The 16,638-nt window shown below is 51.6% G+C and overlaps 6 protein-coding genes across 6 annotated transcripts; 2 read left to right on the forward strand and 4 right to left on the reverse strand.

Moving 5' to 3' along the window:
• Nucleotides 1-986: 986 nt before the first annotated feature.
• Z517_10028 (uncharacterized protein) lies at nucleotides 987-2,189 on the forward strand (the record flags this gene model as incomplete). Its single annotated transcript, XM_013425936.1, has 2 exons — nucleotides 987-1,116; nucleotides 1,171-2,189. The coding sequence occupies 2 exons, from the start codon at nucleotides 987-989 to the stop codon at nucleotides 2,187-2,189; spliced, it is 1,149 nt and encodes a 382-aa protein (XP_013281390.1).
• Nucleotides 2,190-2,652: 463 nt separating this feature from the next.
• Nucleotides 2,653-3,398, reverse strand: Z517_10029 (uncharacterized protein; the record flags this gene model as incomplete). Its single annotated transcript, XM_013425937.1, has 2 exons — nucleotides 2,653-2,870; nucleotides 2,939-3,398. 2 exons carry the CDS (start codon nucleotides 3,396-3,398, stop codon nucleotides 2,653-2,655), a joined length of 678 nt encoding a protein of 225 aa, XP_013281391.1.
• Nucleotides 3,399-3,902: 504 nt separating this feature from the next.
• On the reverse strand, nucleotides 3,903-4,646 carry Z517_10030 (uncharacterized protein; the record flags this gene model as incomplete). Its single annotated transcript, XM_013425938.1, has 1 exon — nucleotides 3,903-4,646. The coding sequence occupies one exon, from the start codon at nucleotides 4,644-4,646 to the stop codon at nucleotides 3,903-3,905; it is 744 nt and encodes a 247-aa protein (XP_013281392.1).
• Nucleotides 4,647-5,715: 1,069 nt separating this feature from the next.
• Nucleotides 5,716-6,111, reverse strand: Z517_10031 (uncharacterized protein; the record flags this gene model as incomplete). Its single annotated transcript, XM_013425939.1, has 1 exon — nucleotides 5,716-6,111. One exon carries the CDS (start codon nucleotides 6,109-6,111, stop codon nucleotides 5,716-5,718), a length of 396 nt encoding a protein of 131 aa, XP_013281393.1.
• Nucleotides 6,112-7,516: 1,405 nt separating this feature from the next.
• Nucleotides 7,517-12,124, reverse strand: Z517_10032 (uncharacterized protein; the record flags this gene model as incomplete). Its single annotated transcript, XM_013425940.1, has 2 exons — nucleotides 7,517-8,398; nucleotides 8,450-12,124. The coding sequence occupies 2 exons, from the start codon at nucleotides 12,122-12,124 to the stop codon at nucleotides 7,517-7,519; spliced, it is 4,557 nt and encodes a 1,518-aa protein (XP_013281394.1).
• Nucleotides 12,125-15,168: 3,044 nt separating this feature from the next.
• Z517_10033 (uncharacterized protein) lies at nucleotides 15,169-16,560 on the forward strand (the record flags this gene model as incomplete). The annotated part of the gene is made up of 2 exons (XM_013425941.1): nucleotides 15,169-15,617; nucleotides 15,663-16,560. 2 exons carry the CDS (start codon nucleotides 15,169-15,171, stop codon nucleotides 16,558-16,560), a joined length of 1,347 nt encoding a protein of 448 aa, XP_013281395.1.
• Nucleotides 16,561-16,638: the final 78 nt, after the last annotated feature.

The raw sequence follows: 16,638 nt of genomic DNA on the forward strand, positions 1-16,638 counted from the left end.
AATCCACATTGAAAACACTCAACATTTTCTATTCCAGTTAGATTTTCGGCTCTTTTGTCTTTTGTTAGCTCCTGTACGTACCCCAGTTGTTCTTGGTGCGCAAGTTGTTGATCACAAGTAGGTGTGCCGCGCCCCGATGTCGGCACATGAGACATCACGATACGGCAATACAAGCCTTGGGAGGTGGTGACTTCAGATGGCTGTCATTGATTGGGTTCATCTGACACCATCAGCACCACCCAAGATACCGCCAGACGCAGCCAACAAGGCCTGAGCGCGTGATTCCATCCCTTGATCAGCACTTGTGGCTCAACCATCCCCTGCACCTGATACGTGTTCGTCAAATCAGGGATCAGCACCCCCTTCTGGGATGCCGCCTTTTCAGGAAACCTGCTGAGTGGCATGTCTCTTAGTTAGACTTCTTGAATGCCTTTCAGGACTTGCATACTTCCCTAGCAAGAAGCCTGGTTGAAAGTGACCTAGCCCTTGGCAGGATAGACTCTGCTCGCGATACTCAACATTCCGCAGTCTCTCCCCTTTGTTCCCTCCTTTCATTCTCCCTTTCACTCTTGTCACTACAATCACTCTGGTTTCGATACAAGACGTGTCAACTTCAAAGTCGCCCAAAGCCACTACCCCGCCTTCCTACCAGACCGCCGTGGCTGATCGTCGCAGTCGCGGAATTACACCACCAAGACAAGATCCCCACCATCATCCGTCAGCGGTGAGACCCAGCCAAGGACTCTACCGAGTAACATTTATTCTGCCACGCACCTCCCGGCCTCCTACAACTGCTTTCCGTGTTTCGCTCTATACACGATTGAGCCTGAATCCTTGAATCCTTCCTCCAGAAGAATTTCCAAACTATTGAATCAGCAACGGTTGAGATTCAACACGGCGCAGCCGAGGAAACAGTTTCGCAGCCAGGCTCGGCCAAGAGCCCCGGGTTCATTAGCCTACAGCCGATAACGCCGTCTTTCTCAAACATGAGGCCATCCCAAGCAGAGCCATTCGCGTCCCTAAGGAGCGAGCGAGGAGAACCTCGCACTTCCTGGACATCTGAATCTCATCCAGGACCCCAGGTTAATGCGAGCGTCCGAGGCATACGCTCCGAAGGTGAGGCCTGCTCTCAGCGACATATACTTCCAAATTTCGCTAACACATCCATAGACTCGTGGGTGGAAATTTCCTCTCACGCTTCAACAGCATCCTTATCATCCATCAACAATGATATCATCACTACGGGGCTCCAGCTGCAGTCCCGGGACGAGCGGCTATCGCGCCAACTTCAATCCCTCCCTCGTGTCCCCCATCCTCAACCACGGTCTTCGAGCACTGCCGGAAGTAGCCAGGATGAATATGAAGAGAGTGAGAGCGAAAGTGATCGGGTGCTGAGCAGCTCCAATGAAGACATCGGTCAAGGCGACTCAGTGGATGATGACGATACCTCGACAGCGCTCGGTGTTGGCAGCCTAGACAAAGCATTCACGCCTCAGCCGAATGCATTCTCACACCCCCCCTCGTCCCAGCCTCGAACTGCACCGGGTTCCTATTTCCCGCCTGGCGCGGCAGCAGCATGTGAGCCACGTGCCGACCACACAGTCACTCAACGCAGTTACCAACGTCAAATGCAATCCAGGAATCGTCCTGCATCGGCGTCATCATACCAGCCGGACCATGACGCGGCATTGCGGGCATCCCTGACAACCTTACTCTCGTGTGCCGCAGCCGTTCGGCCCAAAGGTCCTGATGTCCGACCACCCCAGCAACGAGCGTCGACGCAACCGACTGCTCTGCGTCTTGTCCCAGAATCAGAATTGGTGAATCCGCCACGACAGAGACGTGCTTCTTCTCCCAACAAGCAGACCAAGCGTAAATCGCGCGAATCAAGCAAAGATCGACACGGTGCGAAGAAAGTCCGGGCTACCAGCGCCAAGGCGACCGCCACTGCGACTGGCGAGGAGCTGATCAGCCCAACCCTTGCTTCGTGGATGATTTCAGCTGGCGTGGTGCTCGTATTCTCGGCCATCAGTTTCAGTGCAGGATACGCTTGGGGCCGAGAGGTTGGGAGGATCGAGGGCGAGTTGGGTCTTCCCGGCGGGGGATGTGGACAAGAATCGGTGAGGTCGAGCGGGACTGGGCTGAGGAGACTGAGATGGAGTTCAGCCGCCAGCAGTATACGCGCCTAGTGACGGCTTTGTTTTTGCGATTGGCGTTTGGTAATGCATCATGAGGAGCAAGAAATGACAATGACAGACACGATGGGAATGGACAATCTGCTAATGGGCAATTGGACGAACCGAATGATCATGATACCCTGGCGGAAAACCAATCTTCGATACCAGCTGCTTGCATGACTTGGACGCACATGATGTTGCAGGAAGCATACGAGGGCATGGGAATATTTCAGGCGTGGTTTCAGATTACCTGGCGTTGGAGAGGCGCCAGGCAACGGTGCAAACCGGTTACCGACCGCATAGCATACATAGATATCAAATACCAGGGCAGTTCCGATGGCACTTTGGACTTGTTTTCACAACTGATATGGAATAAATTATTCGCTGAGTATATTTCGATGTCTTGAATGCGAGAAGCCACCTCTTTACGGTGCCGTGATTGTGTATGATACAGGGCAATAGCCTCCTTGTAAAGCTACATTGACTTCAAGAAATTGCTTTCCCGGATGCTCCTCCGCCTCGCAGACCTTGCGCTCCTGGTGACCTCTTGCCGGCGCTGTAAACTTATCACAGCATCGTCGCCAGGACCTGTCAGGTCTTTGCTTTGTTCGTGGACGGGGATCACCTTGGGTAGGTCTTTCAGGAGACGTTCCTGCTTCTTCTCGTAGCGTAGGCGCTGCTTTTTGGTCATTGCTTTGGACAGGTGTTAGCGAGGCGGGAATTTTATAAGGGTCAACAGTGTATGGAGGAATGGCAAGTACCTGCTAGATCGACCTTTTCCGCATCAGTTCCCAATCTTTTCTCATCCAGCAGCTTCCACAGCCACTCAGGATACTCGTCGTCCTCCATCGCCATTACTTTCGGCTTTGCTTTTGTGTAGCCCAGACCGCGTAGCTCCTTGCCTCCCGGTATCGAACTCTTTAGCTTTGCCGGGGCCTTTGAGTCTTTGGTCGAGATTGGGCCCGAGGTTTTCGCCGTCGATGTCGAGGGAGTGTGCGGTTCGGAAAGAGGCTGGGAGATTCCCGATGTGTTTGAGGATTGAGTGGGATTGGGTCCGTCTATCGAGATGGCCGCAGGAGCTGGCACGGGAGCGGCATTCGGAGTAACAGGGACTGTCGACGCAGAGCGCAAGCCGCCGATAGAAGAGAGAGAAACATTGGTGTTGGGGGTGAGGGCGCGAATGCGGGTGAGAAACGTCCGCCGACAGCTCGAACAGATCATGTCGCCTGAGATGAAGCTGGAAGGTCGAAGGGATGTTATGCAGGTGTTCGTGAGTGGTTAGGGAGTGTGCAGGATGGAATTGTAGTTGTTCTGCTTTCCAGCGTTGACACGCCAAAATAATTGACAGATGGAACTCCGCCTGCGAAATTGTTCGCAGGCGAGGCTTGGCTGCGGCGAGGCCCCTAAACCCGTCGAATGCTGCGCTTGTCTATGAAACTTTGGATATATCATTCATTATTGGTGTTTTTCGGTAAGTCTCTCCAGAGTCCATGTCTAGTCTGAGCGCACTTAGGTATCTATCACCTTAACAGCGTCATCCCAGGCGCATTCTACCATTAGTTGTGATCTACACGTTACCTTGGTCTAGTCCTGCACAAGTCCGCCAGTATACATCCTTTTCGCGACCATTTATTCCGGGAGACTCTCCTCTCTCTCGCGCAGGTACCTTTCAATGAGACCTGTCAAGCGAGTAGAACGCCCAGAGTGTCGCTCTATAGCATTTCCTCAAAACTTCCAGCCGAAAATAACGGCTAGAAGCACCAGCGCGGAGACAATAGGAAATACTGGATCAGCCTTCAACTTGTCAATCCAGGTCAGCGGGCGCTCTGCGTCTTGTGTCCGCGATTCCCTCAGGCCTGGGATATAGTGCCTCGCAAAGAGATCGTTCTGGATCCACCAGAACTTGTTCAAGGCTTTCAGAATGTCCACCTTTGTCTGCAGCTCCAATCCCTCGACCCCCATGACAATGTCGGTGACGGCGTTTTCGACCCAGCCCAGTAAGAGGTTGATCTCGCGGTATTCGACAAACAGTGCAGGTCTATTCTTGCGGTGTTTCAAGCCCGAATCCGTCGAGCCCGTGTGGACTTTGCCCACCATGTCAATGTACTCCCAAAACTTGCTCTCGGGGGACCAGTCGTGGTTCGAGACCAGTCTGACCAGGTACCCCTTCAAAAAGTCCTTTCGGTATTTGATATTTTCGTGACCGGCGTGAAGGTCGCCAACGCTGGCGTCCACAGTGGCTCCTCCCTCTTGTGACTGTCTAGGCGCGAAAGACGCGGCCGTGATGTCGTATTTGAGCAGTTGGTCGTAGACGGCGTCGACGACATTGGTAAGAATGGGAGCAAGCACCGGTTTGCACGCTTCAATGAGCTTCCCATCGTTCGCTGCGTCCCAACCAAGGAAGGACTGAATGTATTTCATACGAGCAGTGAGATCGCGATTGATAACGTTCCCGTCGATGTGCTCCATCTTTTTCTTTTCCCTCGTCGTCGTCGATCTTTCAAAACGAGTGAGTGAAGGGCATGTCACTCGTCTTCGGGGCACAAAGATTCTGTTATCTTATATCACTTTCTACCACTGGGGACGATAGAGAATGGAGCTTATCATTTCCGCGGGAAGTAAGTGATATCGAAAGCCTCACCAATCGTCCCAGAGAGCAGCCCCGAAGCCGCTTCCCGCAGTTCGCCTGCCCTCGCTTATTTCCATTGCTTTCTGAAATAACACCGCCAGCCCCAACTGCTGGTCCTGTACCTGGCATGCGGAAGTGGGATTGTGGGCAATTCTCCTGCAAAGGAGTGGACTCACAGTCACGGCCATGCGGCGAGTGGTGGCGCAAGCGGTCAGTGGTCCTTTTCGATCCTTGCCAGGTCCTGATGTATTATTACTCCATCTCTCGCCCCAACGATGGTTCAGTATCTGCTTTTTACTTCTCCGCGGCTGTTGTGGCTGGTCAAGTCGGTTAAACCTCCAACCAACCGCCTCGAATTAACAACCAAAAATGACCTCACTTACACGCAACACAAAGCCCTTTTGTGCGACGTCGGCACAGAGTAGTACCCGTCGCAGAGAGACATAATTGGGATAGGACAATATCAGCCATCGTCTAGCTGGTGGGTATCACTTACTACACCCAACTCCGCGCACCCGAGCCCAAACTGTGACACGATGGCGCGAAATGTGTTTCTGTGCACCAGCGTAGCGAGAACTCGGTACTGTGCCATGGTTTGACATCGGATGTGCGGATGCTACAACAATTGCCCTTCCAGGGTGGACTACTGCTGCTACACCTAGGGGAATGAGGACAAGCAGGCGTTATCCTGAAGACCCAAGCTCGACTGAGGAACTGAGTAGGTTCATATTGTGACTACGAGTACGCGTCGACGCCGTATGGAAATCAGGGGGTCATGATCGCCATGAACAACACTGTGATTGCCTAGACCCTTCCCCAACGCCATCCTCATACCCCGAACTTAAGTTGCCTTCGATACACATATTCCGACCACGTTGTCCTTTCCCATGATCTTAGAAAACGCCCCGTCTACGGGCTTGTGCACGCCGTCTGCCGGAGATACCATGCCTTGGCCTTGCGTGCATTGCACCGGAGACACAATGCACCATCGCTTCGAGATCGCTTCGCATCTGCGGTTCGGGCAGGGTCGGATATCGAGTATTCGGGCTTTCTGTTCCCGTTGGAGAGCTTCATGTATGGTGGAGGAGCATCTCCCGATGCTAGCTCCGAGTCGAGTGTACACTCGACGAAGCTGCGTGATGAGTCCGAGTTCATGGGTTGTATGTGCGAGGATGTCGGGGCTTCATATGCTGGACATGCCCTGAGGTGCTCGATGATTTCTGTCTCGAGGGACGAGCTAGGAGATGAAGCTGTGTGGCTCGGGAGACTTCGCCGAAGGTCTTTGACTGTGTTACGGAGAGACATGGTGAGTGTGAAGTTATGATAGGCTGTGAACATACTGTCCAGAACTTGTGCCTGCGGAAGCTAAAGATGGAGGAGAAACTCGATGTGCTCTGACATCTTTCCATCAGACATCCAGAGACGGAATGCTCGCCTTATGTGCTCTTCATACATCGTCGACATCCCATTACCTGCACACAATATCGTATCCCTACCAGATGGCCGTAAACGACAGGAGTTCTGGAAAGGGTAGTTGGACTGACATGGAAAGTGCTAACGCTTAGGTTACCTTGACCTGCCATGTCGTCTTAACCGTTCTTAGGCCGTAGGAATGCTCTTAAGGCCTCAGCTTAGACCGTGCGGGTCGTTAGTGGTGTACGTGCTCTGATCACTTGCTCAAATATCAATCAGTGAGAAGATGCTTATGGCAAGTGTGTGAGACGGCTGCAATTACTAACCAAACGAAGCCCCTAAGACAAAATGCATCTAAGCCCGATGGCGGCGCTGAAAGTCGGATTCAGCTCGAGCGGACGGATTTAGCTGGGGGCCGGGGCCAGCTCTTCAAAATTTCGCGTAGTCGACAAGACCATGACTGAGGGATCGACTTTGGATATGGACAGGCCGCCATGACGATTGTTGTCGTTGCTGTCGTTGCCGGTCCAAGGCCCGCCAGAGGGTGCAGCAGATGAGGCTCACCAGGCCCATCAGGCGCGCATTCGCCAACTCCCCTAAACACGCCCCTCTTCCTTCTTCTCGTACATGTTGCATGGTTTACAATCTCCTCGATGCGCGCCACGGTTGCCGATCGCCATTGTTTTCATATTGACGGTCGAACCTAGCACCCTAGCTTGGCGAGGTCAATGCCAGCATACGAGGAGGTGCACTACAACCGCCGATCAGGGCCACCAAAGAACGCCTCCCACAGAACCACGTACAAACGTCCCAATGATCTTTGCTGAGCACAGGATCAAATGGTCAGGGCTACATTCAAGATATTAGTGCTGACTTCGAGCCAAGTTTTGACACAGGGTAGAACACTGTCGCCTCTCCGATCTACCTTCACTCCTGGTCGATGCCTAACTGTGATCATGTTGACGAATGCATTACTACAACAACCGAAGAGATGTCTAGGGTTACCACAATTTTTCTTCTCTCAAGAGATGGTGGCAAAACCGGTCCTGCCATGCCTTATCTTGTGGAACCAGAAAAAGGCCTCTGAAATGGCTTGGAGAATATCCAGGTGTGGCTGTAAATCTGTATGCCTCTCGGTCGTCATGCTCTTGGTAGTCAGGGTTTAGGATTTCACCCTCTCTCCCAATCACTACCAGAGAACAGTCTGTCCAAAGCACAAGGAAAACGCATCAATTAGACTATTGTCTACCCAAAACCTCGCCCTATCTGTGCCCGACCCCAAACCGAACATAAAAGTCTACCGAACCAGATTTCTCAAAATACTCAACACCAAATGATAGTAAAACCCCACGTAGAAGCCTCGCTTCAGATGAGGCTTCTCTTCCTGCTCTTTCTCCCCTTCAGCCACATGTCTCTTTGTCTTGGGCTTCTGTAGGCTTTTGATTGAGAATCCCCTAACCCTAAAGATGTAGTACAGTGAGATCGCAGCTAAGATGTTGAAGGCAATGTACGCAAACATTATCCCCAAGTTCCGATAATTGTCCGAGGGGTGGATCCACGACTGTTCAAGGAATTGGTTGGCGTTTCTGATCGAGCAATACTCGCAGCTTGCCGTGGCGGACGGATTGAGCAGCGATCCTGGCGCGCCACCGTCGAGGTAGGCAGAGAGATATTGGCCACAAGTTTGTCCGGTTGGAGGATCGAAGACCGCCAATTCATTCTTGGCGCAGACGACCGCTCTGTTGGCCAAGCCCGTTCCAGCCCAGCCACCGATCAGGTAGGTGAAGGGACTGACGCGATACATGAAGATCCAGAACCCTGGGAGCGCGGATGGCGGTTGGAGCACACCGTTGAACTGCAGATTCAGCGTAAACAGAATGGTTGACAGGGCACCCGCCGTCTCGGTGCTCGGCATCGTGAAAATGAGCATTTGTGCCCAGGTAGATCCGAAGAGCAAGAATTGCAGACAGAATCCCCACATTAGCGCACGAGTCGTTGAGTCATTGTCAAGTCCAAAGATCGGGAAGAACCAGCACGCCCATACGACCACCGAGAGGCAGATTTGATAGGGTATTTCCACTAGGATATTCGGTAGCAAGAACACCAGCCAGCTGTACATTTTTGATGGAGACTCGCGGACTTCAAACAGTGCCCGTTGTGGAAGGAACCTGGACATGATCTGGGAATTGAGTTAGCAACCACGAAACGTCCGGTAATTAAAGCACCATACCTGGTTGGCCACGGACGAGAATGTGGCGTTGAGCATATAGATGGCAAAGATCACATTTTGCATGCCGGTCGCCGAAGCATTTTGCAGATAAAAAGTGAATCCGATGAAGAGAGAGGAGAGAAGCGCAAACTGCAGCTTGGCGTAGATGTAGCCGGGACTTCGCCAGTAGGTTTGGAAGAGTCGTTGCATCACACATTGGAATTGCATGGCAAAAGAGGCGGCAAACTGTCGGCGGTCATCAGCATCGAGCTCCTGGTGGGAGGAACCTGGCGACATGTTGCAGACGCTGGCCTTGACAGTGGAAAACTCGGGGCTTGATTTCCAAACCTGGGACCAGTCGTGGGAAGCATTGCCTATGACATCCAAGATATACTCTGCAGGATTTTCCGCTGCACCGCAAGCTCGAGCTCCATGTCCCTCGAAATAACGAGTCAGCGTCTGGCAATCCGTACCCAGCGGTCCGAAGTAAGTGGTGCAGCCGCCTCTGGCGAGCAGGAGGATGGAATCAAACTGCTGGAAGAGCAGAGCCGACGGCTGATGGATGGTGGCGAGGATCGCCTGGCCGTCATCTGCCAGCCTTCTCAAGAGCGACACGATCGTCCATGAGCTCTGCGAGTCGAGACCCGAGGTGGGCTCATCTAGGAAGAGGATTGACGGTTTGGCAGCTAGCTCGACGCCGATTGTCAAGAGTTTTCGCTGTTCGATGTTTAGGCCCTCGCCTGGTTGACCAACCACTGTATTGCTGAAGTGTTCCATTTTGAGCACTTCGATGACCTTCTCGACATACGCGAATTTCTCCTTCTTCGGCACCGAGGCAGGTTGGCGCAAAAGCGCCGAGAAACGTAAAGCTTCGCGGACCGTGCTGGACGGCAAATGTAGATCTTGCTGCTGGACATATCCTGTCTTTCGCTGGAATGAAGGTTTCAATGGCATGCCGTCTACCTTGATCGTACCGGACACATTCCCGACGGTGTTGTGACGCTGTGCAAGTGTGTCGAGTAAAGTTGTCTTTCCAGCACCTGAGACTCCCATCAGGCAAGTCATTACACCGGGTTTGACCCAACCGTTAACGTTGTCCAGAAGACGTCTGCTCTTGCCTTGAACTGTAATTTCCAGTGTCAGGTCTTCCCACGACAGCGTTCCTTTTTGTCCACGTTCCTTTTCATTCGACGGCCTGGCGATACTCGTACATCCTGTCTCTGAGATGGACGCAGCATCCCTTGAGCTAAAGAGGGCTGGAGAGGGGTTTTCTTGGTCGCTGATCGCGTTTCCCTCGATGTCTCCTTCATCTGGCTTCAGGCCCTGTGCTGCTTTGTAATCGAGGAAGACGAGTCGTTGTGGTTGAGCATTGACGGTCGACCTGATTTCTGTGGCAATGAGGTAGAACGCGAGAAAGAACACCATATAGGCGAACGCGATCCCGAGATTTCGCCATATATGGGAGTAACTATATTGGTAGCCGGACTGTACCCACGAATCTCCAGCGACGATACGCTGGTCAGGCTTAGCTCCGATAACGGCGCAAGCAAAGTTAGATGCGCCTCGAGCATAGGGAGGGACAATGCTTTGTGGAGCGCAAGGGAACTCTCGATCGTGGACTTCGTTGACAAGCAGTGCTTCAAATATGTAGGCGATCGGGTTGATGTAGTTGATCCAGCGGAACCAAGGGTGCATGTATGAGGTCTGAAGCGTAAAACCCGTGTATATGACCATCGTGAGGACACCAACACCGGCGATTGCGTAAGCTTGGGCAAGCTGTTTCGAGGCGGCGCCAATGCTGCGGAATATGGATGACATAACCAGTGTGCAAACGAAGTTGAAGAGCAGGAAGGTAAAGAAGCTCGAAGCATCGGGTCGGAGTCCAGACATGAAATAGAAGACCAAGTTGAATAAGGTCGAGATGACGAACTTGACAGGGATATCGACAATGAACGATGCGAGTGCATCTGCGAACGGGTGGCAGAATGCGAAGGTGTTCTGTTTCTGAATAACACCTCTTTTGCCGAACAGCGCTCCAATCTCGGTGACGGCCATCAGCGCATTTATCAAGGTGGCAAGAAATAGCACCGACCCTCTGGACTGAAGGCTCGCTGTGGTTTTGGGTGGATCAAAGAAGATGCTGCCGATAATCAAGGCAAGAATGATTCGCCCCATCGCCAGTGTTATCGTGGAGGTTCTGTCGTTCGACAATAACTGGCAGGATCTCTTCATACATAGCCGGACCTGCATCCACACGGAGATGAGAAACGGAGACGAGTTGCGAGTGTGATGGGCCTGTGCAGCGTGATGTGCCGCCCGGAGTGCTTGAAGGCGGCCGTTGTCTGTTGCATCCTCCTCGTACTGGGCGATCTCGACCATACAGGCGTGGTACTCTTCCGACTTATGCCAGTATTGTTCAAACTCAACGGCAGTTCGAGGTACCTTGTCGGTGCAATCCACACGGATTTGCCGTTCCGATGGATTGGTAACGGAGGTTAGGAAGTCTGGGGTTGTCTGACGCGGAGGACAATACCAGCCCATCTTCTCAAAATAGGAGCGCGCGGAATCCGCTGGGCCGAAGAATATCTGTCGTCCTTCGTACAGTACCATAACCTTGTCAAAGACATCATAGATGTTCTGGCTAGCCTGATAAAGTGCGACAGCTTGGGTAACTCCGGCAACATCAGCCAGAGTGCGCAGGGACCGGATAAACTCCAATGCCGTAGCAGAATCCAGGCCTCGGGTGGCATTGTCCCAGACAGCAAGTAGTGAGCGCGCAAGGGCCATTTCCGCGATGCTCACACGCTTTCTTTCGCCTCCACTGACGCCGCGAACGGTGTCGTTGCCGACTTTGGTGTGTCGGACAGCGGAGAGCCTGAAAATGCGTAACATGACTTCCACCATGTGATTGGCTTGTGTTGCTCGATCGATTCCCTGAATTCGAGTTTCTGGCGTCTGCGCCTGTGCGGCAAAATGCAGTGTTTGTCCCACGGTCAAATGCGGGAAGTGTTCATCATTTTCCTGATTGTAGAGCGCTTTTCCTCTGAAATTCTTGGTAAAAAGATCCTGTGCAATTCCATCATAGTGGACGGCAGATTCGGATGTTCTTGTCAAGCCACCCAGTTGACCTGATATCGATTTCAGAAATGTTGTACACCCACTACCAGGCCTGCCCAATACGAGCAGCATTTCACCGCTTTTCACGCAGCCATTCAAAGTGTGGAGGATCACTTTGGGCTCTTGTTTGTGTCTGGAGAGGAGCATGGGCATCCGAGCAAGAGTCAGCCATGGGCTTGCGACAGTTGGTTGTAGAGCGAGACTCGAGCCTGTGCCACACACGGTGAGAGACTTGAAGCAAACACCAACATTGGCTCTCTGGATACCGTCCTCTCTGATCATCTGAACGATGGTGGAGGCCCAGAAACGAAAGTCAAACTCCTCATTTTCGGGGTCAAGGCGTGGATCAACGTCTGCGAGAGCCTTTGGTGTGATTCCAATGTGCCTGGATATACTGGTTGCGATTCTTGTCAATTCGGGATCCTGGTCCTCGATGTGAACGGCTCTATGACGGCGGCCAGGCCGTTTCCGCCGAGCAAGGGCTTGGATTCCATCCCGAAATCTATCATGAATCGCTGCTTCATAGACATCCCGGTATGCTTCTTCGGTGCTTGACGCATGGCTGGTTTGACGTTCCATTGTGTGTTATTAGAATGATTCTCCCTGTGTGACTGCTCATGTATCAGGCATACAATGTCTGCTGAACAAAAATCAATGCAGAGAGGGTTATCCAAGGCGCCACGACTGGAGTGAGGACCAATCTGGTCCCGTCCTTGTGAAGGGCATCGTCCACTGAAATATACTCCGTGCACTGGGCACGATTCTGAGCATGTCAACTGACATATCCGTGCAATACGAACGCGGCACGGTGGCACCGAGGTTGAGGCTGACATATGTAGGCACTGTTGCGACATTGTCTCGCTTATTGAGATGATGCTGTGCACCTCGTACCTGAGATGCAAAGAATCTTCTACCTAAACCTGCAAAGATTCGAACCCAGAACGATATTTCGTTGGCTGCTGTTCCTCTTCATTTTTCGCATGGCTTACCGCATGAGTGAAGCACATGCGGATACGGAACATTATCGGAGTTAGCGCCTACTAGCTCCCGCTAGTCTCGCTGAACACCTCGGTACACATTCCGAAAATTGCCAAAAAAAGATACCGGTTTCTTCTTTCTTCTTTCTTCCCATCTGTTGGACCAGACCAAGCCTCGTTGAAAAATTCTTGTAGTTGTTAGTTCTAGCTCCTCAATGCGACTCTGCAAAGCGAACCGCGGGGCATGAAGAAGGATGCAAAAGGAGGACACTCTCCTGGCGTTGCGACAAAGCTTGTTCAAACCACGTTTAGTGCCGGCTCCTCAGCACCTAGGTAGTGTAGGCTTTCTCAAACTCCATGAAGGACTTGACAAGCACGTGAACAAAGTTCTTTCAAAACGTGTGACGGCAGCCAAGTCGCGAATGGACCCCCCCAAATCCTCCATTCTCAAGTATACGGACTTTCAAAATGTATTACCTCATATGCTACGGGAATCTCGACGACCCTGCATTCTAATCCCACCAAAACCTTGAACGTGGTACAGAGAGCGATCTCCCTGGGATGAACATAGGCAGGTTTCCATCAAAAGGTTGCTTGTCAAAGGCTCCTCGAGAAGTGTTGTGGACTTCCCCATGATGTGTTCAGTGTCAAAGACAGTGACTTCAGAGATCGTGCTGTGTATTCTTGGAAGTTAGAAGTGGAGCAGCATGAATTCGGCACCAAGGCAGAGCGGCATACTCCTCAGCCACAGTCGACGGTACTAACCCTGGAAGGGCAACCATTTCAGAGGAGCTGAAGCAAGGTTCACGGCTTGCAAAGCCACTTCGCTTTTTCTGGGGTATGGATGGATTAGGGCCAGATGTTGATGAAAATTCTGTATCGTCCCAAGGGCTTCTCGAAGCACATTAGGCCGAAGTGAGTGGCCATCAGTGCCGCTCTGACCATACCATTGTTTCAACTTCGTCACTTCAGGTGAATTCCGAGGCATTGTCTCATGTCATGTAATCGTGCTTGGAATATATTCAAAAACCTACACTTTTAGTGCAGTTGCTGCAGAGGGTTTAGTCAGTTCATTTCCTTTGCAAGGATATATCCATCCCCATGCGAGTTTTTGCGTGAATTTCGCCATCAGGTTCAAATTCAGGTCTAATTATTGCAACGGCATCTTTACCGAGTGCAGATTGAGCATTGTAAATGGCAGGGACTTGCTATTTTTCTTCCACCTTCATCTTCGCGTCTAACCCTCGAACTTAGTGTAGATTCCTTGCTGAAGCCCACTCCCTCGCTGAGTCGCTTGCTTAGATAATGTCTTTTATTGTTGGAGTGTCTCTCTGGCCATTTTTCCTCGCCTTATTCAGACCTGATAATCAGGGGTCCCTTCGGTTGTTGTCGCTGGCAGCCTTCTGTATCTGTTTCCAGCGCAGCTTTCTCTTCACCAGGGTTTGGGTGCGCTCGAATTCAATATTGTTGCTTTTCAAGTGTTCATTCCTTTCCGAGGGTGTAGACTGTTTCATTTTGCAGTGTGATACTTTCCTCTGGAGGTCAGTGCTCCATAGTCACGGACTACTGTCTCTTTGTCGTCTGAGATAACCTTTAGGGAGTGAATAGCTCGCCCTGTTCCATTGCGCTTTCTTTGTAAAACGTACCCTTTGCACAGAGGTAGTGTTGGTTGATGGGGAGAAAGTGGAAAGGACCGGGAGTCGCTCGGCAGTCAATGAGGGTAGCTTGTGGGTGGGAGACGCAGGCGGCACGTGTCGTCGTAGCGAGCAGAAAACACTGCGTTCTTTGCACACTTTCATTCAACAATTTGCCATTGGTACTCCTATTTCGGCTGCTCTCCACTTGTAAGTCCAGAATAGCTTGAAAATTACGCACCAGAGCATCAAAAGCACCAGAGTAGCTCATCATGAACTTAAGTCTATCAAAAGAGCTTCTTTCAACGTGCCGGTGCCAACAACCAAAGATAACATCGAGCCCTCTCGGAAGCAACCTCTTTCCAACTAGCCTTCCTGTACCGTAAACCGCATCTGCAAGGGAAACTCAGGGGATTCCGGCCAAGTCAAAGCACATTTGCCCACCTCCTAGTCGTCGCAATGGCGACGATAGAAAGAGAGGGGAATGACGGGACAAACACAAGATGTGGACATTCAGTTTCTTCTCGTCCTCACCGCAACTCGCCATATTCTGGGACCGCTGCTCTTTCGCACACACAAGGGCTCTATCGTCTCAGGACTTCTTGATATTGCTATCGGCCGTGGACTGGCTCTTGCAGGCTCGACTGATAAGTTATGACTGCAGAGCTGTTTCGTCTGCAATGCTTGTCTTCTCCAAGGAGGCTGGTGTCCCGGTTGAACGAATGCCAGCCGTAAATGGGCCATTCCTCCCTGCTTTGCATCATGGGATTGATATGGCTTGCCCCAGGCTTGGTCATCGGATTGTTACTTTTGTGGATATTCGACACCAAGTGGGATGCTATGTGGCATCGCCCATCAATGGTCTTGGGGAACAGCGACCCCAAATCCACTCACGGACTTATTTGGAGAGGAATCATCAACCACCAGAAGAACCCCATGATCCAAAAAACCAGGAGAAACTACACTTTTGCCCCCCACTGGAGTCGAATTTCGCCTCGATAATCCATCGAAAATGGCCGTGGTCGACCACACCGCCCAGCTTGCACACTTTCTCTCCCAACTTGAATATGATGATCTCCCAGAACAGGTTGTTGAGCAGGCAAAACGTGGGATTCTCAATAGCCTAGGATGTGGAGTGGGCTCTTCCCAAGCCTCATCCACGCAGAAAGTGTTCAACTTGATCAAACAGACTGATCAAGCCAGTCTCTTGGGCAGAGCTGAGCGTGCGAGCGTTGAAGATGCTGTACTGCTCAACGGAATTGCCCTCACAGCAGCTGACTATGACGATACGCACCTGCGAACGGTGATTCACCCTTCTGGAACACCACTGGCAGCGCTTTTCTCCTGGGCGGAACACCATCACCTATCAGGCAGGGAGTTCTTACTTGCCTTCATTTGTGGGGTTGAAGCGCAATGCGCTGTAGGAAATGCAATATCTCCAGGGCATTATCGCGATGGATGGTAAGCAGATTGCCAGCCCTGAAACACGGAAGCTAAGTATTGCAGGCATATCACCGGCACAACCGGGTCCTTTGGTGCAGCGGCAGCGATTGCAAAGGCACTAAAACTTGATCCGAGCCGATTTGCCGCGGCGCTCGGGCATGCCTGCAGTATGGCCGGAGGGATCAGGGCCATGTTCGGGACTGATACGAAGACCTTACACATGGGGAGAGCCGCGCAAAATGGTATTCTTGCAGCAAATCTTGCATTTCATCAATTTCAGAGCTGTGAAAGGTCTCTTGAATCATGGGCAAAGTTGGTATCGTCGACAGTCAACGAACAACTGATCTCGATGATTGCACAAGATCGGAAATGGCAGATCCTCGAGAACACTTTCAAGCCCTATCCCTGTGGAATCGTCATTCACCCACTCATTGATGGCTGTTTGGAAGCATTTGCGGAAGACAAGTTTATCTCTGGGAAGCTGGAGGCTGTTGAGGTGGTGGTAAATCCCCAATGCGTGCGGCTGTGCTCGATCAAGCATCCAAAAGCCGGCCTCGAAACCATCTTCTCTTTGTATCACGGATGTGCGGTCGCACTAGTCCATGGGCGTGCTGGGCCTAGGCAGTTTTCGGATCAGGCATGTCATGATGATGCGGTCGCGTCGGTGAGAGACAAGGTTAAGGTGGTAACTAACGAAGCTATTCGTGACGATGAAGCGCATTTGAAATTGAGGTATCTTTCGAACGGCTCCCAAGAGAAGAAGATCCATGTCAAACATGCAACGGGCTCCTTGACCAAACCCATGACAAAACAGGGACTGGAGGACAAGTTTTTGGACCAAGCAGTACCGATTCTTGGAAAACAGACTGCGCAAAAGGCGATTGAAGCATCCTGGAGCCTTGACAATGTCGCAGATATTGCCAACTTTACACGTTTATTCAGTCCGGTGAATCGAGGTTAGATATGTTACAAAACAAAAAAGAGCACAGCAGCATGCGTCAATGAAGGGGTGTCTTCAATCTGACCCAGTCTAAGCATC

This window comes from Fonsecaea pedrosoi, assembly GCF_000835455.1.
Source record: "Fonsecaea pedrosoi CBS 271.37 unplaced genomic scaffold supercont1.6, whole genome shotgun sequence".
NCBI classification, from domain to species: Eukaryota; Fungi; Ascomycota; class Eurotiomycetes; order Chaetothyriales; family Herpotrichiellaceae; genus Fonsecaea; species Fonsecaea pedrosoi.